The 23,425-nt window shown below is 46.0% G+C and overlaps 1 protein-coding gene and 1 non-coding gene across 5 annotated transcripts in view; one reads left to right on the top strand and one right to left on the bottom strand.

The window, feature by feature from the left end:
- Positions 1–23,425, top strand: part of TTYH3 (tweety family member 3) — a 118,978-nt gene that overhangs the window by 70,940 nt on the left and 24,613 nt on the right. For all 4 annotated transcript variants that reach the window (XM_053275750.1, XM_053275749.1, XM_053275747.1 and 1 more), the window contains exons 6-11: positions 1,997–2,069; positions 4,098–4,173; positions 15,289–15,344; positions 16,258–16,350; positions 16,439–16,531; positions 22,053–22,189. In XM_053275750.1, the coding sequence (XP_053131725.1) occupies positions 1,997–2,069; positions 4,098–4,173; positions 15,289–15,344; positions 16,258–16,350; positions 16,439–16,531; positions 22,053–22,189 (528 nt within the window). The remainder of the gene's footprint in view (positions 1–1,996; positions 2,070–4,097; positions 4,174–15,288; positions 15,345–16,257; positions 16,351–16,438; positions 16,532–22,052; positions 22,190–23,425) is intronic.
- TRNAA-UGC (transfer RNA alanine (anticodon UGC)) lies at positions 15,739–15,810 on the bottom strand. Its single transcript has one exon. It is a non-coding gene; the product is annotated as a tRNA-Ala (tRNA).

The raw sequence follows: 23,425 nt of genomic DNA, 5'->3' as shown, positions 1-23,425 counted from the left end.
TTGGAAAGACAAAGAATTATACCCAAGTAGTTTTCGTAGTCTCTGGCCTCCTTTCCTGTGAGCAAGAAAAGTAGCTGCAGGATTGTGTATCCCACTGAAAGCTTCTCCTCGCAATTCAGAAGTAGCCTCTAACACCCTGGGTTAGTGTCCGGACAGGTGCCCCGTTGGTCCTCCTCACCAAACCTGGCAGAGCTTGTCAGGGTTTTACGGCATCGGAATGAGACGGGGAGGAGGTTAGGCTTCAACCTCCTCTTCCTCCTCCGTCGCTCTGGCTGTTGAGGATCCCTGTGTCTGCCCCTCTCCTGGGGGACCTAGACACTCCACCAGCCAACCCTCATCCCTGGCCAACCCCTTATATAGCTCCTCCCAGGCGACACACCTCCCACTCACTTCCATTGGGCCAATGCACTTCTTTATTTTGATTCACCCCATCTCCCCTCCTCCCCTTCTGACCCGTACCCCTCCGGAGGTGCACTGATGACTTCACCTCGTGCGCCTCCCTCACGGCCCTTTCCGGCGGTCGCTCTGCCTCTGCCAGCTTGGGAAATGACTTGGGAAATCACAAGATGGGGCTGGAGCATGACATTTAAGGATTCACAACACTCTCTTATACCGTTGGGGTTTCTGTGGCACTGCAATTAATTGGCTTCTCTGGATACAAACTTATTTATATAAAGTGCAGTCAGGTGCCCTTTCACCTGGGCAGTAAGTCCTATGGAACTTAGTGGGACTTGTTGCAATGTGAATATACCATATTTACCAAAATAGAAGAGGACTCTGAATTTAAGATAAGCCTCTTAAAAATACAGGTCATACCCATATTTACCTGAAAGGAAGCGGGTTCTGAATTTGACAACCTCCCTGATTTCTAACATCAAAGAATTTGGAAAACACCTAGTATTGGATTCAGGTAAATACGGTACATAGCACCAGACTGCATAGCTAATGAAATATGGTACTTTAAGGTGAAGTATACCATTGTGCTTATCAATAATTTTTGTATATATGAGGAAGGGATCTTGAATTGAAAATATTTCACTTTTTCTTTTAACTGCCCAAGATTATGTTCGATTTCCACTTCATAATACTAAATTTTGGTTCTTCTTATGTTGAAGAGATCCAGAATTGTAGTTCCGAGAGGAATCATGGGTTTACTTAGAATTCTGCACTAAAATTGACGTTTGTGAGTTATCTGCTAACTGAGCCGAGAGGCCCCTTTCAAACATGGCAATTCTCTTTACTGAGCAGGGGGAGAGCAATTGGCCCTTTCCATCCCCAGAACAGCATCCCTCCAGTGGCTGGTGTCTGTCTTATGTTTCCTTTTTAGATTGTGAGCCCTTTGGGGACAGGGAGCCGTTTGATTCGTTTGTATATATCTATGTAAACCGCTTTGGGAACTCTTGTTGAAAAGGGGTGTATAAATATTTGTCGTATTCATATTCGTCATACTTCCATGAGGGCCAGAAACATGACTCGTATAAAATATATATGAGAGTGCTATCCTTGCGAAACCTCCCACACAGTGACTTCCCCCTCTTCCTACCTAGGATTTTGCTCACATTCTGCCCATTCATTCTGCTCCTCCTCGGTCAGGGCTGTGTATTGTTGCCTGGCAGATATTGTGCGTGGGTGTGGGAAGGATGGACCACTTCCTATTGATTCAAAATAGGAAGAGTCTAAAGAAGCTGAACTGCAGTCTCTGGTTTCATCCATGCCGCCTGCCAAGAAACCATTTTGTTAAAAACTGGCCTGGTGTCGGGTTTCCTGTAAAGGAGGGTCACGTGTGGCATTGATCTGAAGGCCATAGAAGAAGCGAAGGTGCTTGCTCAAGCAGCAGCATCTTCAAATTGCCAGCCACAGATGCCTCAATTGATGGACAGCTTCCCCTTGTCCGTATTGCCTTGAACTCTGAATTTGTAACTGGGGGCGGGGGTGAAGGCGTGTGTGTCAATGAATGCATCCACCAGTGCTGTCTCTTTCTGCTCTCCCCCTGCAGGGTGTGCCTTCTAGGGGTGCTTGCCCTCATTGTGAGCTGGGGGTCCCTTGGTCTCGAGCTGGCTGTTGCGGTGGTAAGTGGCCCCGATTCAAAATCCACACTCTTTGCACGGCAACCGGAGCGGGCGTGTAACAGGCTTCATAGGGAGCTGCCTTATACCGAGTCAGACAATTGATCTATCTAGCTTAGTGTTGTCTACACTGACTGGCAGCGGCTTTCTCCGAGGTTTCAAGCAGGAGCCTTTCCCAGCCTTCTGTGGAGATGCTGCCACCTTCTGCGTGCCAAGCCAATGCTCCACCACTGAGCTATAACCCCATAAAGACTGTGAGCCATCTGGGGACAGCCAGCCATTCAATCAATCAGTTAATTAATTTCTGTATGTAAACCGCTTTGGGAACTTTGGTTGAAAAGCGGTATATAAATATCTGTCGTATTTGTATTACAGCAGACAGCACTCGCATGTAGTTCTCCCATCCAAAGGCAAACCAGGGTGGGCCCTGCTTAGCAAAAGAGACATGCTCGCTACTGCAAGACCAACTGTCCAATTTCTCTGAAGGTGCATTATTTGCTGCTCGATAAAGAACTCGTAGCAAATCCCCTTGCATGGACGGGTCCCATGGAAGGTTTTTCTGGCCGTGGGTTGTTTGTAGGGGTGATTCAAACCAGTCTGCGATCGAACCGGTCCGCAGTGAACTGGGCTGGTTCGATCGTGATCGGTGGAAGGGGTCTGGTCTGCAGTTGAACCGGACCGGACCGGTTTCGTCCGGGGTCCGGTTCACCAGTTCACGCACATGTAAAGGGGAATCCAGTGAGGATTCTCCTTTGCTTCCAAAGGGGGACGGGGGACGGCAAGAGAGGTGTATTTAAAATGGAAAGAGAATGTGTTAATCAGCAGGTCTGTGCAGCGCTACCCCAGCACCTAAGTGGTGGCAGCTGCATGCAAATGGCCTAACACATGCACATGCACGGAGGCCATTTGCCGTGCAGGTCTGGCAGTAAACACCTTCTCTTTCAGTTTTAAAGGCTCCCCTCCGCTTTATTACCTTTAGAAGCAGAGGGGAATCCTTACCGGATTGCACTTTCCAGGTGCTCGAACCGGTAAACCGGTTCGAACTGGTTCAGTCAGTCAGTCTAGCCGGTTGGTTTGACCGAACCGGTTTGCAGACCACGGTTCAAAATTGGGTCCAAATTCGGACCTAACCGCACAAACCAGTTCCACGCACACCCCTAGTTGTGTGTGTTATAGGGTTTTTCTTTATATTAGCTTCTGGAGCATGTGGGTGGGGTGGGGGAGAGAGAGTACTGGGTTTCCCATTTTGGGGATAGTTTGTAATGTAGCAGAATAATTGGTAAAGCTTTCCTAGACAGTACTGCTCCAGGAGAATGTGTGTGTTTGTGCTTGTGCTCCCCAATTAAAAAACAACACCACCCTTCCCTGCATGTGTAAAATTGCTGAACTCTTTCTAACATGCTGGTTTTCCACATGCAGGTTTTTTTCTTTCTTTTATTTTTGTGTGTGGAAGAGCATTCAAACATAGGATCGTACGGAGGTGCTTTCTACCGAGTCAGACCATTGGTCCATCTAGCTCAGTACTGTCTACCCAGACTGGCAGCAGCTTTTCCAATGTTATAGGCAGGAGTCTCCCTCCACCCTATCTTAGAGGGGCCAAGGAAGGAACTGGGAACCTCCTGCATGCAAGCATTTAGATCCTCTTCCAGAGCAGCCCCATCCCCTAAGGGGAATATCTTACAGTGCTCACACATGTAGTCTCCCATTCAAATGCAAACCAGGGCAGAGCCTGCTTAGCAAAGGGGACCGTTCATGCTTGCCACCAAAAGACCAGCTCTCCTCCTCAAACATACTGCTGGCATGTGTGTGCATTTTTCATCATGTCCAGATGGTGGACTCTTCATCAAATATGGCCTTCTTCAAGCGTCCCGCCAAGTCCTAATAAGTAAACTGGGTCCTTTTCCCTGCCCTTCCCTACTCCTGCTTCCTAAGACATGGTTGAAGGTGGAATTAGATAGAAACTTTTTGCAAGGTGCATAACTATGAATCCCTTTTGCATTCTTTACTTCTGTGTTCTCTCCTCTTCTCCAGGGTTCCAGTGACTTCTGTGTTAATCCCGATGTCTACATCTCCAGAGTGGTGGAGGATAACGCAGTGCTCACTACTGGTAAGGGGTGTGAAAGGAGTGTAATAAGTGAGTGCATGTTGATTTTAAGTGATGATGGTGTTCGTGGATGGAGCAAATGCCTGTCGGCAAGGAAATGGTGGATTAGGCGTGGCCAGCCAGCAGTAGAAAAAGAGTTTCTCCTAAAAGAAAGCAGTATGGATGGATTTTATATTCTTGGAGATTTCACTTCTGTGCTATGGAACACCGGAAGCTGCCATATACTGAGTCAGACCATTGGGCTATCTAGCTCAGTGTTGTCCTCACAGACTGGCAGCGACTTTTCCAAGGTTGCAGGCAGGAGGCTCTCTCAGCCCTCTCTTGGAGATGCCACCAGGGAGGGAACTTGGAACCTTCTGCTTTTCCCAGAGCGGCTCCATCCCCTGAGGGGAATATCTTACAGTGCTCACACTTCTAGTTTCTCTTTCGTATGCAACCAGGGCAGAGCCTGCTAAGCTAAGGGGACAAGTCATGCTTGCTACTACAAGACCAGTTCCTTGTGTTAACGAGATAATAGAAGAGGAACATAGGAAGCTGCCTTATACTGAGTCAGAGCCTTGGTCCATCTAGCTCAGTATGATTCGCACTGAAAAGGCACAATTGATTGATTGTACGTCCTTTTTTGAGTGCCCAGACTACTGAACTGAACAGTTTAGATTCTCTCATAACAAAACCAAACGTATTTGCTCAGATTATGTGTATTTTTGTGTATTGATCTAATTCTGCTCCAAGGCATGTTGAACCAATTTGAATTTTAAAGACTAAAAATGTGTCATTTTCCCAAGCTCTTTCTGGCCATGATGAGAGCTGGAGGCTTACTTCGTTAAACAAATATAAAAGTGAACCTAACGGTTACCACGATGCTGAAGTCTGAGGTCTTTTTACTGTATATGTTTCCAGAGTCACAATGCTAGAGATTGCACTTTCTTTGCTGGGCTCCAACTTATCAGTATCGTCCTCTGTTTTGGCCTCCGACATATTTGCCCATGCCCCCAGTTCGTGGACAGTTAAAGGGGTAGTGGATTACAAAATCTGGGTATGGGAGAGCTATGGGGGAAGTTTTTGTGGAAGCGAATGTGGTACGAAAATGCAGACACCAGAAGAGGAAGTGCCCTTGATGGAAGGGTTTGTCATGTTTCTGTGGGGACATCTGTCCATCTGTGGATGAATATTTGAAGAATTGTGGACTGTGGCCAGATCCCATGATGAACCTGGAAGAGCTAAGGACCATGATCTTCATTAATTTTCAAGCTTTGGCAAAAAGCTTCCACGTGAGAGCCATTTCCCTCTGTGCTGACCTCCATGAGGCATTGCGCTTTTCTCGTTGCTGGGAGGGCTCTTGAAGAGAGGCAGAGTCCTCTCTTGAGAGCTCTAGGGCCACACTTCCCAGCACACTCTGCACACCTTCCAATATGGCGCAGGGACTCAAGAGGGCTCCATTTCCTTTAAAGGACCCCCCATCTCCGATACGGGACAGAGTATCGGAGACTCCACATGGTGCCAGGGGGACTGTGCAGAGTATTCAGCTAGACCTCTCTTTTTAAAGAGGGAAGTACAATTGCAGAAATACAGTTCAACTACCCATACTGTGTTAGTGACTTCTGCATGAATAGATCGAAATGCATTTGGTGCAATGGTCACATAAACAACAGAAACTCATTCACGCAGCAAAACTGTGGTTTCTATTTCTGCGGGTTGATCTCAGCTTTATATAGTTCTGGGGCACAGAGAGAGGGAGGGAGAGGGAGGAAAAAATAATAAAAAAGCAGAGGAGCTAGAAGCTTAATTTCCAAAGTGCACAGCTTCCCATCGTACCAAATTGGGCAGTTAGTCTGGAACAATGAGACAGAGAGAAATTCAGTGTTTTCCACCCATCCTTGAAAATGTAGCAGTAGCTCTGAAGTAAGAGAGCTCTCAGGAGGTCAAATCTGTTTCCTCCCCACCGCTTTGCTTTTAATGTCTATTTTTTAAAAAAATGTCTTTAAAATCCGCTGCTGACTTGTTTTTCACAAGATGTGGATATGTAGCATGTTTGAACACCAGAATGCAAGTCCATCAGCACAGAAGTATTAAATGGTGAAATGGCTGTTTAATTGTGTAGATCAGGGGTTTCCACCGTTGGGTCTCCAGGTGTTGTTGAACAATAACACCCCCAGCCACAAAGGCCAAAAGGCCCTTGGGGATTGTAGTCCAACATCTGGAGATGGAAGTCTGGGAGCTCCTGATGTTGATAGAGCAAGGGTTAGGCTTAACTTCAGTTGGACTTGTTCATAAGAACAGCCCTGCTGGATCAGGCCCAAGGCCCATCTAGTCCAGCATCCTGTTTCGCACAGTGGCCCACCAGATAATGTATGTTTCTTGTTTCAGTGTTTGTTTCTTGTTTCAATGTTTGTTTCTTGGGACTCAGCAATCCTTCAGTGTATTTAAGGCAAGAGTGCATGCTCAGGGTCCTTTCGCCATTACTACAGCTTAGTCGTGACTTAAAGGATCCCAAAATTTCAGTCTTGCTGTAGAACATTATTCTCTTGCTGGAGCTGATCAATATCCATCCTATCTAGTACTCTTTGCAAGAACCCCAGCAACAAAAAAAGTGGATTGGACAAATTCATGGAGGGTAGGGCTATCAATGGCTGCTATCCTTGGTAACTGTATATTCCCATCAGGATTGCCAGATACGCGGAACACCAAGTAGAGCAGGTGGTTGCCCTCTTTCCTGGGGCTTGTGGGCTTCCCAGATGACCTAGTTGGGCACTGCATAAGGAGGGATGCTCAACTGGATGGGCCTTGGGCCTGATCCAGCAGGGCCCATTGGCCTCTAACCAACAGGCGGCCCATCAGAAACTGGCTGCTTGTCCACATGATGCAGACAACTAAATGTGTGGTGGTGTACTTCAATAAAATAAATAAAAATGATTTGCATCACTAGCTTCTTAACAGGTGTTGTCAGTTCTGCTGATGGGATTTGGTACGCCTGTGCATAATTGGAAATTCTTTCTTTCTTTCTTTCTTTCTTTCTTTCTTTCTTTCTTTCTTTCTTTCTTTCTTTGATTTATATACCACCCTTCCCAAACTGGACCAGGGCAGTTTACACTAAAACCAGAAATACATAACAATTACAATCAGGGACCAATTACAAGCAAGTTAAAATTACAATTGGAACTAAATATCATTAAAAGCCAGCCTAAACAGATAGGTCTTAAAGGCTCTCCTGAAGGCCTCCAGGGAGGACAATCATCTTACATCCATGGGAGACGCATTTCTCAGCCAGATATTGGGAGCGTGTTCCACAATCCAAATATTGGATTGGACCCGATCAATATAAGTATCTGGTCTTTGGGGCTTTCTAAAGATCATTATACTGAGCTAGATGGACCAATGGTCTAAGACAGCTTCCTATGTTCCGATTTGGAAGACTTTTAGGAAACACGGACTCCCCCCCCCCCGCAAAATAATAAACAAATCAACAACTGTCTTGGAAAGGCATTGATTTATAGGTTGCCCAAATCGAGAGATGTACATCTACCCCTGAATTCCTGGAGGCCCCGGTGATTAAAATTGTGTTAAGGTTTTATTCTGTGACCAGATGGATGCCTGCAGTCTTAATTGCTTTGCCTTCTCGATACAGATGTGCAAAGCAGAACACCCCCCGAATGTGCCCACCTTCCTCCAATAAGCTGCACAGATGTTCCCCAGCCCACTCAATCAGGTGCTGAAGTTACGTTTCCTGCCACTGGGTCTTTATATAAACCCGGCATTCAGCTGTGTTTTGTCCTGGGAAGCCCCAACTCTCCGTGCTAATTTATTAGGCTTAGCAGCGGAGGTGCTTGACACATCTGTGACAAAGGGGTAATTGAACACCTTACTGGAGTAATGTGCTCTCGTGAGCTTTTGCCTCGCCTCGTCTAGAGTGAGGAAGGCAGCCGATGAACGATGCCTTCAATTTGGGCCTCGGCAGGTAACGGTCCTTTTGACAGAGCTGGTATGGGATACTAATAGGGCCCTGAATAGTTTTTTCACAGCAGAGGGGTTTAGGTCAACAATCTGCTGAACTTCTTAATTTGCTAGCAACTGCCTGTCTGTCTGATAATATATAAGGCGCCTGCAAGGCAACATTTGTAAGTAATTCTTTCCCTCTTCTCTCGCGCTTGTGGGCTTCCCAAGGGTCCCTGGCCGCTGTGTGAGGCGGGATGCTGGACTTGGATGGGCCTTGGGGTGATCCAGCACGGCTGTCCTTATGTTCCTATCGGAGTCCTGCTGGCAAGCGCGTCATTTGCCAACTAGGTTTGGGAGCGGGACAAGGGAGTGCCCTGGGGATGGGTGAGGGGGCACCATGTTTACTCTGCCGGGACTTGGCAACCCAAGAACATTTGTCTTCCCCCCGCTGCCCCGCCCATTGATGGCTACACCCCTAGTGGTTTTCATAGCATCCCCATAAGAAGGACATGCCATATTTTCCTGAAAAGATGACTGTGAAGGTAAGACGGCCCCCTTGAAAAACAGAGGTCAGATACAGGTTATACCCAAAAGGAAGAGGGCTATGAATGATTATTATTTATTCGATTTCTATATTATTATTTCAATTTTGAATTTAAGATGACCTCCCAGTTTCTAGCATCAAAGAACTCTTGCGGGTAGTGGTCTTGGATTCAGATAAATATGGTATTTGACCCTGCTGACACCGTGACCCTGAGTTTCTTAGCTGGTTTGAAGATATGGGCGGGCGGGAAGGGGGGGGCAACTTCTATATATTTAATTGCAGGATTGTGTGACCTTTTCCCCTCTTAGAGTGGGGAGAAATAGCAGAAACGAAAGCACCTTTTAAAAATGCCAAAAGTAATTGTGTTGGCAGTTTTAAAAACAAAACCGAAGAAATGGCACAGATGGATAAGTCTGATTAAGTGTATCATTATAGTCTCCACTCAGAGGCTCTCTTTGTTTTCTGTTTTTAAGCATACTGTGGCGGAAGGAGGGGGCGGGGGGCAGAGAAGGGATATTAAACCATTCCGCACAAAGAGAGGCTGGAGTGTTATCTGCCCAGCTCATCCAGTATTCATTAACTGTGATCAAGCCAATGGAGTCTAACGCTGATGGGATAATCATCTCACACTGTTAGGAAAACCCCAGTGCAGCCAATCTGTTTGTTTTCAAGGCAGGAGGCTGTTGGCTGGCCCCAGCCATTCTCACGGATGGTGTTTTATTACCAAGCGATTTAGTCCAAACTGCATGAGGAGGCAGGAGCAGAACTGTGTCTGAAAAACTGGCTGTGGGGTTGTCCTCTGTCTGGATTCGGAAGTGACTCATTCATGAAAACTCTGTGATGATGGGACGTGGAGAGGTGTGAGAGAGGACGGGGGTCTTCCTTGATCCTCAGTCCAGCAGTTGGGAAAGGTCATAGGAACATAGGAAGCTGCCCTAGACTGAGTCAGACCACAGGTCCATCTAGCTCAGTATTGTCTACACAGACAGGCAGCGGCTTCTCCAAAGTTGCAGGCAGGAATCTCTCCCAGACGTATCTTGGAGAAGCCAGGGAGGGAACCTGGAACCTTCTGCTCGTCCCAGAGCAGCTCCTTCCCCTGAGGTGGTATAGAGATTAATTAATTAATTAATAATTAATTGATTGATTTCTATATTACCCTTCCAAAGATGGCTCAGGGCGGTTTACACAGAGAAATAAATAAATAAATCAGATGGCTCTCTGTCCCCAAAGGGCTCACAGTCTAAAAAGAAACATAAGCTAGACACCAGCAACCGTCACTGGAGGTCCTGTGCTGGGGGTGGGTAGGACCAGTTACTCTCCCCCTGCTAAATAAAGAGAATCACCACTTTAAAAAGGTGCCTCTTCGCCCAGTCAGCAGGGGTCAGAATATCTTACAGAGCTCCCACATCAAGTCTCCCATTCATATGCAACCAGAGCAGACCCTGCTTAGCTAAGGGGGCAAGTCATGCTTGCTACCACCAGACCAGCTCTCCTCTCCTAAGCATTGAGCTTTGTGGAGCATTGAGCTTTATGCATCCTGGGGAGGAGAGCTGGGCTTGTGGCCGTGCGCATGAATTGTCCCCTTTGCCAAGCGGAGTCTGCCCTGGTTTGCATTTGGAGGGGTGACTACATGTAAGCATTGTAGAGTTGGCAGGAGTATTTATGCAGCAAGTGTGTGTGTGTACAGGGGAGGATGAATAATGATGATGATGATGATGATGATGATGATAATAATAATAATAATAATAATAATAATAATAATAATGGCAACTTGAAGAAAGAAACAGAGGGTTTAATACTGGCTGCACAAGAACAGGCACTAAGAACAAATGCAATAAGAGCCAAAGTCGAAAAATCAACCACAAACAGCAAGTGCCGCCTTTGTAAAGAAGCAGATGAAACAGTGGACCACCTAATCAGCTGTTGTAAAACGATCACACAGACTGACTACAAACAAAGGCATGACAAGGTAGCAGGGATGGTACACTGGAACATCTGCAACAAATATAAGCTACCTGTAGCCAAACATTGGTGGGACCATCAAATTGAAAAAGTTGAAGAAAATGAAGATGTAAAAATATTATGGGACTTCCGACTACAAACAGACAAACATCTGCCACACAATACACCAGATATAACTGTAGTCGAGAAGAAAGAAGAACAAGTCAAAATAATCGACATAGCAATACCAGGGGATAGCAGAATAGAAGAAAAAGAAATAGAAAAAATCACCCAATACAAAGATCTGCAAATCGAAATTGAAAGGCTGTGGCAGAAAAAGACCCAAATAATCCCAGTGGTCATTGGCGCCCTGGGTGCAGTCCCAAAAGACCTTGAAGAGCACCTCAACACCATAGGGGCCACAGAAATCACCACCAGCCAATTACAAAAAGCAGCTTTACTGGGAACAGCCTATATTCTGCGACGATATCTATAATAACCAACAGTATTGATGATAAAATTCTGGCATCCCAGGTCCTTGGGAAGGACTCGATGTCTGGATAAAACAAACCAGTCAATAACACCTGTCTGACTGTGTAAACAAGAAATAATAATTCTTTTTACCTTTATATCCCTCTCTTCTTCCAAGGAGCCCAGAGTATGGTGTACTACATACTTAAGTTTCTCCTCTCTCCCCCTTTCTGGTATGCCATGACCAGCGAAAGGGGCTTTGCAGGCCCTTCTCCCTGCTCTGCCCCATAGCTAGTGGCTCTGAGACCCAGGCCGAGAGTTCTTTCCTCTCCCCTCCAGGGCAAAACAGAGCCCATGGGGGTCCTTCACTGGGGTCCCTGTACTCCAGAGGGGTCCGTGGGGGTAAGGCTGAATGCACAATATCCTCCCTTGTTTGTGGGGAAAGAATTATTCCCAGGGGCCGACTGAAGCAGACTGACAATGAATCCTCGGTGATGCCAACAGGATTTCAATTTCCAGAGCTGCCCGTGTGGCTTCTTCTTCTGTTTTTCTGCTTCCACCGCAGAGGCACACACAGCCCCACTTCCGAGTGCATTTGGTCGTTGTGCTGAATTATTGATTTCCCTGGCTCTTCTCCTAGAGCTGCTCAGAGAGCAGCCCGTTTGGCTGATAAAGTTCAACGTGCCGCTCTCAGAACAACCGGCGATGAGCAGAGGCTGGATTTCCATCGTTTCTCGCTGAGGTTGCCATCCCCTTTTGGAGCACGAGTTGAGGCTCTACACAACTGAAGTAGAGGTGGGCCAACCTCGGGATACCCAGGCTCACAAGAAAGGCGCAGCTGGGACATAGGAAGCGGCTTTTTACCGAGTCAGACCCTGGCTCGGTCCATCTGGCTCAAGATTGTCTACATTGACTGGCAGCAGCTCTCCAAGGTTTCAGGCAGGGCTCTTTCCCAGTCCTGTCTGAAGAAGTTTGGATTAAACTGGGGCCTTTCTCCATGCAGATCAGATGCTCTGCCACTGAGTTATGGCCTTCTTCTGCACTGTTGTGTTAACGAATACGACAGCGTGTATCTATATACTGCTTTCCCACAGAAGTTCCCAAAGAGGTTTACCTAGATCTAAGCAGTCAAGTAAATAAATAAAGATGGCTCCCTGTCCCCAAAGGGCTCACAGTCTAAAAAAGAAACACAAGGCAGTCACCAGCAATAGCAATGGGGGGAATGCTGTGCTGGGGATGGATAGGGCCAGTTGCTCTCCCCCTGTTAAAGAAAAGAGAATCACCACTTTCAAAAGGCACCTCTTTGCTCAGTTGGCAGAGTTAAAGGGAGATGGGTGTCAACATGCGACCAGCGGAAATCTTTCAGGCCCACTTATAACTCAGTAATGGTGGGCAGGGCATAGCTCAGCGGCAGAGCATTTCCTTTGCATGCAGAAGGCCCCCCGTTCAATCCCTGGCAGCAGCTCCAGGTAGGGCTGGGAAAGGCTCCTGCCTGAGACCTTGGAGAGTGTAGCTAGATGGACCAATGGTCTAAATCAGTAGAAGGCAGCTCCCTATGTTCCTAAGTAATTCAAGAGGATCAGAACTACGTTTTTTAAAAATACGACTTTCCCTTGCAACGTCTGTCCATTCTATCTGTGGATAAAGGTTTGAATACTGAATCACACTGGAATGTGGAATCATATGTTTTAGGGTTCCTTCTTGATCTCCTTGGATGAGCAAAGGGAGATGGTTGTGCATTCAGTGCCCATCCAGTCTCTGCATGTTCGGTTTGCAGGTGGCAACATACCTGGGGCTGATAACGGGTGTGGCTTACAAGGCAGACGCGAGTTACTCTGAGCTCCAGCAAAGAGGGAGGCTTGCTTTGATTTACTTCGTGGCCTGATCTTGGTGTTCAAGGACTGAATGGACAGCGTAAAAGCTACTGTCTGGGCATGCCTAACAGGCATACCAAAATCGTGGCTTTTTACCCAGGCTTTTATATGATTGTCTCAGCTGCTGCTCTTTGTGCTTTGTATTGCTTTTATGTTTGTGTTTTAAATTTTTAATCAGATTTGTTTATATATTTTTAGCTTAATATTTTAATTGTGTCTTTTTTACAATCTTGTTTTTAAATTTTGCTGTAAACCGCCTTGGGATTGTTTTAGTAAAAGGCAGTATATAAATTCAACAATCAATCAATCAATCAAATTACTGGACAGACGACATGACAGCCTCATGTAGGAGATATCAATGTTTCAGGGAGAGTGCATGCCCACTTCATTTTTATTTTATTTTATTTTATCATATTTGCATCCAATATATCCAAAACCTCTGGGCAGTTTGTAACATAACCAAACAATGGCTACCAACCATGTGTCCCCAGATGATGTTGGACTACAACTTCCATCACCCCCCTGCTGCCATGGTGGCAGGGGTCGATGGGAGTTGTAGTCCAACATCCTCTGGGGGACACACGATTGAGAACCCCTGTTGTGTACCATTCTTCAGCTAGTGACTCTCAGGGCAGCGAGCCATATTACAGCCGAGTGCGATATTAAAATTAAATGTGAGGACCACTGTCTTAGCCTGTTGGACAGCTATCTGTGCACAGCCACTCATGGCAACACCTATTTGGTGAGAGAGTCCTGCTACTCGTCCAGCTTCTGCTGATTACCATTTAATATTTCAGCGGAGCTGCAGACTGAAGTCGTTCCAGAGAGAGAAAAAGAGAGAGTGAGTGAGTCAGTGGGAAAAGATGGAGCAGCAGCTGGAAGTGGCCCAGGGGTGGTCTCATGCATTATAAATAACAGCTGTCAGGTCCCCTGGCTGGCAGGCTCCTTCATACCACCCGGCTTCTAGTTTTTCTGCCAAGTTCTGAAAAAGGTGTATGCAATATTAATGGCAAGTGCAGCGAAGCAGAGAGAGGAACTGGCCGGCGCTGCTGACTGACTTGGCCCTTTCCGCCTCTTTCTGTTTTCCTGCACAGCCATAACAAACTGGAATTGCCATTTGCTTCAGAGTGTTTGGGTGGAGATGGGGAAGAAGCATCCCGCAAGGTCCCGGCTTCCTAATTTTTATAGGTTTACACATGACTGTTCTAAGCACACATTGGTTCTGATGAGCAGCATGGAGGCATAGCCCAAGAGGTGGACAGAGAGCTGTGGAAATGCTGTTAAAGCAGGTTCAGAGCAGATCATGGGCGCTGAAAGGTGGTTTTTAGGAATGTAACCCAGTCAAAGAGATCCCGGTCTATTTAACCATACTCATTTTCATCAGTTGAACTGAATTTGCATACATTTTGCGTGTGGATAAAACAGTGAAACAGGAAAGCATGGTTTCTTTGTTTTGAGCGAAGGACACATGTGAATCCCTCTCTCGAAATGTGCTCGTCAGATGTGCTTCTCTCTTTTTGGTCTCTGTAATTTTTAAACATTCACTTTGTGCCTATTTTCCGGGGTTGGGGTGGGATTCTGAGTTAGATATTTTAAGCTGGTGCACTGTATGAAAACTGTAGGGAAAAATACAGAGGGGGAAACCTGTAGGCAACACTGTTCTAGGGCAGTGTTCCCCTATAACAGGGAATCCTAGATGTTGTTGACTACAACTCCCAACATTCCCAGCCAAAGGTGATTGTAGTTGGGGATGCTGGGAGTTGTAGTCAGCAATATCTGGGATTCCCTGTTACAAGGGGCAGTGCAGAGAGCTGTGTACAGATGCGTGGCGATTGATTGATGATTAAGTGCCGTCAAATCAGTGTCTACTCTTAGCGATCACATTGATAGATTCTCTCCAGGATGATCTGTCTTCAGCTTGGTCTTTTAGGTCTCTCAGTGGTGCATTCATTGCTGTCGTAATTGAGTCCATCTACCTTGCTGCTGGTCGTTCTCTTCTTCTCTTTCCTTCAACTTTCCATAGCATGATGGACTTCTCAAGGGAGCGGGTCTATGCATAATGTGTCCGAAATATGATAGTTTGATCCTGATCATTTGTGCCTCTAGTGAAAATTTGTGCGTGGTGGTGAACCTAGAAACCACGTCTGTGTGTGTGTATGTGTAATATACTGGTCTTGGTAACCCACCAATTTTTCGGCAATTTTTCGCAGTCAAAACTTGATAGAGCATTTCTGTCCTTCCAGATTTCCCCCCCAGAACAAAACCTTCAGGTATTACAGGAATGACAAAGTGCAACCAGATCCAGATATGAAGCCTTGATTGCTGCCTCTTTTTCTTTTGTCTCCTCTTTGGCAGATACTCTGAACTATTATCTTGTCTGCAGCACCGGCTACCCAAATCCCTTCCAGCAGGTGAGTGCCTCAACCCACACACTCTTCCCTCTCTCTCTTGCTAAGCTGTGCTTCAACATGTCTCGGAGCCTTGATCTCCAGTCACAAGACTCACTGCTTCGCCTGCTGATAACAAGGAGAGCGTGGATGTAGCGAGAGTGGTGGGCAGAAGATGGATTGTCGTTCAGCTGCACTGTCTGGCTGTGATCTCATCTGTCCTCAAATGCCAGGCAAGATGGAGTGCGAAAGGCTGTTCATTAAGATGAGGGTGGCAGCAAATTTGTTTCTTCATAGCAGCACGGGAAGCTGCCTTACACAGAGTCAGACCCTTGGTCCACCTAGCTTAGTATTTCCTACACTGACTGGCAGCAGCTCTCCAAGGTTTCAGGCATGAGTCTCTTCCAGCCCAAATTGGAGGTGCTGCCAGGAATTGAACCTGGGACCTTCTGCATGCAAGGCAGATGCTCTGCCACTAAGCTACAGCCCCGTCCTTTGTGTATCCTGAGCAAAATGGCTTTCTCAGAGTGCCCTTTTTGGAATTTCATAATTGTGCAAGGGCAGGATTTTGAACATAGTGAAGCAGAAAAGAGGTAACTGCAGTGTTCACATTGATGTGGATAGGGGAAAGGCAGAGGCTTGAATGCATCTGGAGACGTAATCTGCACCTTTGTGACTAATAACAATTTCTGCACCTTTGCGGTGTGCCACTGCATGTGGGTGTCCTTTTTAAAGATGACACACTGTCTCTTAGTCCTGCCACCTTATTTCCAAGGTATGAACACCTACATGAGGCAGGCAGAATTGCTTGTTTTATACGGAGAGTCACTGATATAGATGGTGCCTTAATCATTCAAGATGACTTCAGTAGTTTCACGCAGGCTGGCTTGCCGTAGCCCTGAGGACTGTGATGTGATCTTTGTGTTTCCTTGAGCAGAAGCTGTCGGGAAGCCACAAGGCCCTGGTGGAAATGCAGGACGATGTCTTGGAGCTCATGAAGTCAGCCATTAAAGAATACCCCACTTCCAAGGTAAACTGGGCGAATACTTTGGAGGTTTGCTTAGCGTTGTTCCTCTCCCACAATTTGCCCAACTCCTATCCATAATTTGTGTCTGCAGGAGTACCTGAGTCGAATCCAGGAAGTTCTGAACTCCACAGAGATCAACCTGCAGCACCTGACCGCCCTGGTGGACTGTCGGAGTCTGCATCTGGTGAGTGCCAAAGGCAGGGCATGTGATAAACAGCTTGGTGCATGTGCGGCTCTGGAGCCATGGAATGAGAAAGTCCCGATTTGGTGTGTTGCAGGGGGTTTCAGACCTCATCAGTACTCTCTGTAAGAGGTATTCCCAGATGTTGTTGACTACAACTCCCAGCATCCCCAGCTGCAGTAGCCTTTTGGCTAGGGATTATGGGAGTTGTCGTCAACAATGTCCGGGAATCCCTGTTACAGGGAACGCTGATCCTCCGATGTTGCTGGACTATCAGGAGTTGTAGTCCAGTGACATCTGAGGACCCAAGTTGGAAACCCCTGCTCTAAGACAGAACATGATTATGAGTCCCTGGTCAAGGTGGGAATTGGATCAGTAACTCCTTGCTTTGCAGTGCAGTCTCTCGACCACTGCGCTACAGTATATTGGAACACAGCCTTTTGCCAAGTCAGATCATTGACCCATCTAGCTCAGTTTTTACTGGCAGGAGCTCTCCAGGTTTCAGGCAGGTTTTTCCCAGCTGTCAGACAGTAATTTGCTGGATCAGATCTACTCCCTTTTTTATAAACTGGCATAATAATGGCCAGACCCCAGTCTTCAGGAATACATGCTGTGCAATCAACACAAGTCAATAATATTGCCAGGACAGGGGCTGACCGATCTACATTCTCTTTAAGCAATTTTATAGGGATATTGTCACTGCCGGGGGCTTTACCAGATCCCAGCCGGGAGACAAGTTCAACTATTTCTGAAGTGGAAACTAGGGGCCACTCCGGAGGCTGTCCATAACTACCTTTGTTGGCAACAAACAAGCCCTGGTCTACTGCATAGATGCAACGAAAGTGGGCTTCCCATGAGTCAGCTGAGATACTAGTGTCCAAGCTGTGTGTGTCATAATGTAGGCCCTCTGACCAGTATTCTCTCAGGCTTTTTTCCATCTCTGTGCGGAATGAGTTTTGTTCTGGGCGGCAGTATCAAGGCAGTGTGTGCGCATACATGCATTCAGAGTGGGATCTTCCTGATTAAACTTGAGCAGGATCTAAAATTAACTGAGCAGACATAAAAAATCATGTGAGCACACACACATGTGCACACCTTATGGCAAGATCAAGTCTGTTAGCCATTTGCATAAGGTGTAATTGCACCCAACATAATTAACACCCCATATTCTTAGAATACCTAATAGGTAAGGGATGTGCATCATCTGTTTCAGTGGGTGGGGTGGAGTGGAGAGATCTTGAAAATGTGAATAAAAGGTCCTGTCATCTTGACCTATCTGTGCACTAAAATCACCTGCCAAGATGATAAAAGCTTTCGGATGCAATGATGTTAATTTTCCGATATACTCTTCTGACTTTAGCCAAATCTCTTTATCCTATGACCGTAGCTGTTGGAGAGGAAAATAATTATAATCACAAAACTAGCTGATCTAAAATTAGAAGTCACACTAGTTGCAAGGTGAGCCAGAGGATCCAATCTGATAATAGAATCCCTAAGCCAGGTTGGTCTCTGGGTCAACTCGGAGAGACCACATTACTCCTTTACTGATGGAGCTACACTGTCTGCCAATAGGTTACCGGACAAAATACAAAGTGCTGTTATAACTTATAAAGCCCTAAATGGCTTAGGCCCTGGGTATTTAAGAGAGCGTCTTCTTCACTACGAGCCCCACCGCCCATTGAGGTCATCTGAGGAGGTCTGTCTCCAGTTACCGCCAACTCATTTGGTGGCTACACAGAGACGGGCCTTTTTCGGTCATTGTGGAATGCGCTCCCTGCTGAGATACGATCCTCCGCATCTCTGGCAATTTTCAAAAAAACACCTGAAAACCCATCTTTTCGCCCAAGCTTTCTCAGCTTCCTAAATTTTTGGTTTTTAATTTCTGGTTTATTTTTAAAATTTTAAATTGTTTTTAGTTTTTGTATATGTTTTTAGCTCGTTTTATGCTATTGTTAACCACCCAGAGATGAAAGTTTGGGGCAGTATACAAATTTGATTAATAATAATAAGAAGGAGAAGGAGGAGGGGGAGGGAGGAGAAGGAGAAGGAGAATAGTGAAAATAAACACCCCCAAGCCACCTCTAGATCGCCCAACCTTTGTGCTAGGCAAGGCTTTGAGAGGAAAAGAAACATAGCCATTTAGCTCCACATCCTCCAAAGCCCAAGTCTCCTGAAGCAAAGTAATGTCAAATTTGGAAACAAATGAAATATTCAAACTCTTATCCAGCCAGCCAGCAATGTTCCATGGGAGAAGTGCAATCTGGGAGATATGCTGATACAAATATTGTCAATCAGAGTTCGGTGGAACATTACCATGGAGGGGACTAAGCATCATTAACTCTCCAGTTGTTAGATACTAACAACACCTCGGCCCAGTCAGCTTGAACCTTCTGGGGGCCCGTCTGGATACATCATGGGTTCCTATCATCCAAGAACACAACTCTTTCTACAGCAACTTTCTCTGGGGACAAATGATATGTTATGTGGCTAGTCGAGGTAGAAGGAGTAAGATAAATAAGTTGGTAGGGAACCTTTCTCTTCTGGGGTTGGTCAATCTGTGTGGCCTTGGTAGATGGAGATATGTCATTTTCATTCAACAGATTGACATCAGGGTGCCCTGGGGGCTTGAACAGAGCTTGCTCAATGTTGTCTCCCTTCAATTTGCTGGACCACACTGTCCAACATTTCTGTGTGAATAGGCTTGTCTGTCACATTGTTCTGAAATTCCTGCATATACGAATACATAAGAACAGCCCTGCTGGATCAGGCCCAAGGAGGCCCATTTAGTCCAGCATCCTGTTTCACACAGTGGCCCACCAGATGTCTGGAAAGGCCGCAGGCAAGAGCATGCCCTCTCTCCTGCTGTTGTTCCCCTGCAACTGGTATTAAGAGGCATCATGCCTCTGAGGCTGGAGGTGGCCCACAGCCACCAGACTAGTAGGTATTGAGAGACCTGTTCCCCATGGGACCTATTCTCCATGAGATGAATATTTATATATCGCTTTTCAACAAAAGTTCCTAAAGTGGTTTACATAGAAATAATTTTTAAAAAATGCCTCTCTGTCCCCAAAGGACTCACAATCTACAAAAACAAACATAAGATAGACCCCAGCAACAGCCACTGGTGGGGTGCTGTGCTGGGAGTGGAGAGGGCCAGTTGCTCTCCCCCTGCTCAGTAAAGAGAATCACCACTTTAAAACAGTGTCTTTTTGCTCAGTTAGAAGGGGAATATGCAGCATTTCCTGTTGAAAGGAGATGTTATTACACAAGAGATCCATGCACTGTGTTGAGACTTCAGATGTCTTCTCTCCCTTGCACATTGACTCTGGAACCTCAGAAGAGCCTTCTGCCATATGATTCCTATCTTGGGTCATCATCTTGGGTGATGCAAAAGTCGCAACTGGTTCGGCAGTAGTTTATAAAGATGAAAAGATGCTCTTGAGGCTCTCCAATCTAGAAATTATATCTACTCGCTCTTTCTTAGGGAGGGATCCAAAAGTGTTAATCACTTGTACTTTCACTGAGTTATCCAAAGTCTCTTCAGAGGTTCTCTTGGGCTGCTGATTGCCTGAAGCTCGCTTAGAAAGCAAGGGAGATAAAGGCGATGTTTTATTTGCTGTGTCAGGGGGAGCAGCACAGTTCTGATTAGCACTAGCTGCTTCAAGGCTGTTCCTTTGAGCAAGCAGTGGACAAGGTACTGAGTAACAGGCAGAATTTGAGAAGTGGACACAAAAATTTTCATCTCAAATAACACAAACGGGCTAGTAGCTTGATTAAACGTTAACAGCATTCTCGTATATGCGAGTGGGCTTGGCAGCCAGACAACATCAATCAGATCAACATGATCTATTCATTTATTTTTATTTATTTAACAAATTTCTATACTGCCCAAAACTCATGTCCCTGGGCAGTTAACAATAAAAATGTAATTAAAACAAAATAAAACATTAAAACAGTTTAATATTTAAGCCCTATTAAAAGTGTTGAAAACTCTTAAAACTGTAAATCTAATTAAAAGCCTGGGTGAACAAATGCGTCTTGACTGCTCTTTTAAAAGTTATCAGAGATGGGGAGGCGCTTATTTCGACAGGGAACTCACTTCAAAGCCTTGGGGCAGCAACGGAGAACGCCCGTCCCTGAGTAGCTACCAGATGGGCCATTGGCAACTGTAGATGAACCTCTCCGGGTGATCTTAATGGGTGGTGGGGATCATGGCAAAGAAGATGTTCTTTTAAATACCCTGGGCCTAAGCCGTTTAAGGGCTTCATAGATTATGATATGGGTGACATCTTAAGAGTTGGCTCAGCGAGTGTTTTATGGTTCTTGACAGCCCCCAAAGGCCCCTGTTAACTTTAATAGAGGCAACTTGCAGCATAACTTGATTTGTTTGCAAAGTCCGAGTGTAATTTACTTTATCTGCTCCCTTTGGAGGCTGGCTTAATGCCACTTGGCTCCCTTCACCCTCATATATCCTTCTTCCCTTCCTTGTAAGTCAGAACAAAGCAAATTAGCTGATCCTTCTTGTCTGCTCAAACATTTCTGAGTAAAAACATCGAAAGAAGAGTTTAAGTGAGTCTAATTGTCAGTTTTTGATAAATGTTCGAATATTGTCACAAAAGTGTGGGCAGTGAGGAGGCACTGATGATCAATAAACTCTGGTGTGTATTATTGCAGTTGTTGCAGGGAGGGGAGAGTTTACTCATTATATCTGGAGGGAAAGATTCTCTGAGCAACACTCATTCTTCTTGCTGACTAAATAATCTTGCTGATCAACCCACCTGGGTGAGAGGGATGGTGTAATCTCTTGCAATGAGAAATGTCTCTGGATCGAACACAGCACCTTGTTTTGGGAGTGAACAAAGAGTTCAGATCACTTGCATTTACCTTTTGAACAAGCAGTTTGTCGATCCAGTGTTGCTTGGGGGTCCTTATCTGACCTTTCTTGCCTGGGCTGGACCTGGGACACTTTTTATTGCCTACCTGTATAGTTTTAGCAAAAATATAATTTCCAGGACGAGTTAATTTCTCTTTCTTCTGGGCTGCGATTCTTCTATGTTTTCAGACCCCAGGCAGACCCACTGCCTCCAGGAGCCTTCAGTGAACAATGACCAATTTTTCTGGGCTGTCTGCACATACATTTGGACATACATGACTAAACTAGCAAGTTAAGGTGTTCTGATATTTCTTTGGATGACAGCACTTTGGACACGGAAAAACTCGTAGTTGTGGCTTTCGAAAGCTTAGAAATACAGAAACACTGATAAAAAATGTAAATAAAAACAATTATAGGAAAGGATTAAACAATAATAATTTTTTTAAAATCAACAACAACAAGTCCAGAGCCAAAGAAAATCAAATAATGAGGAGGAGAAACAAAAGCATCTGTTAGCCTGTCGCCATCTTGAACCTCCAAAAACTGCAGGCTCTGTCATCCATGTGTGTTCAGACTAGGAGCCAGGTGACACTTTGTGTTGCTTCACTCTTCCTCTTGAGCCGGAAAGAACTTAATTTCTCTCTTCCACAGGATTACATCCAAGCTCTGACTGGCTTCTGCTATGATGGCGTGGAAGGGCTCATCTACCTGGTCCTCTTCTCCTTTGTCACGGCCCTGATGTTCAGCTCCATCGTGTGCAGCGTCCCCCACACTTGGCAGCAGAAGAGGTACGTACACACAGAGAGAGAGAGAGAGAGAGAGAATGGGCATCTCTCACTCGGATCACATCTGCCACGAGCGGAAGAGGACGACTGGTCACTCCAAGATGACAGGAGCTGTCGACCCAAGCAATAGGCTGCAGGGAAAAAGGAATCCTCCCCCAAATGGCTGTGTGGGATAATTCCTACTGGACTGTATGTGGCAACTGAATAAATCCTAGGCATGACTAAAATCCACCTTGGCTGGTCTTGGACCATAATCACCAATACTGACTGATTAAAATCCACCTATTGAGAGTGTTTCCCAACTGTGTTCAGCCTGAGACGACAACGACAACAGATATTTATATACCGCTTGTCAACAAAAGTTTCCAAAGTGGTTTACATAGAGAAATAATAAATAAACAAGATGGATCCCTGTCCCCGAAGGGCTCACATTCTACAAAGAAACACAAGATAGACACCAGCAACGGTCACTGGAGGTACTGTGCTGGGGGTGGATAGGGCCAGTTACTCTCCCCCTGCTAAATAAAGAGAATCACCACGTTAAAAAGGTGCCTCTTTGCCTAGTTAGCAGGGAGACATACTTACATTTTCGGGGGGGGGGCCGTTACACCCCCCTCAAATACGCACCAGTCCCCCCCCCCTTTTTGGTGGCAGCAAAGCTGCTGCACAATATTTTTAATTATGTATGCTTCTCCTGCTGGGCACAAATAGGCCTCAGAGAGCTAGGTGCCTCCAAAACCACCTAGTGGAGTTTAAACTCTCCGCGTTTGGAATTGGCTTGTTCCATTAGGCATCATTCCTGGTGCATTACGGGGCAACTCAATGCCAAAGGAGCAGAGTTTAAGCTCCCCACTTCTGGAGAAGTGGACACCGCAGACCGGTGTCCCGCCACACACTAGTGTGCCAGGCGGACTGGTTGGGAAACTTGGCACAATGTCATCCCAAACCAGCCTCCTGGACTGCTTCTCCCCACCGTTCAACATACAGGCAGTTCACAGGATGGCTTAAAAGGGTAGGACAAGCGTCACACCCAGCTTGGGGAGCTATGCACGGTACCCTGGTCTCTGTTGTGTGCTCACAAGAGCCTAGGTAACAGAGCCAGCATGGTGTAGTGGTTAGAGTGCTGGACTAGGACCAGGGAGACTCGAGTTCAAATCCCCATTCAGCCATGACACTAGCTGGGTGACTCTGGGCCAGTCACTTCTCTCTCAGCCTAACCGACTTCACGGGGTTGTGAGG

The sequence above is a fragment of the Hemicordylus capensis genome, chromosome 13, assembly GCF_027244095.1.
Source record: "Hemicordylus capensis ecotype Gifberg chromosome 13, rHemCap1.1.pri, whole genome shotgun sequence".
Lineage (NCBI taxonomy): Eukaryota > Metazoa > Chordata > Lepidosauria > Squamata > Cordylidae > Hemicordylus > Hemicordylus capensis.
Note: the sequence above shows the minus strand (reverse complement) of the source record. Positions and strands in the feature narration are given on the sequence as shown.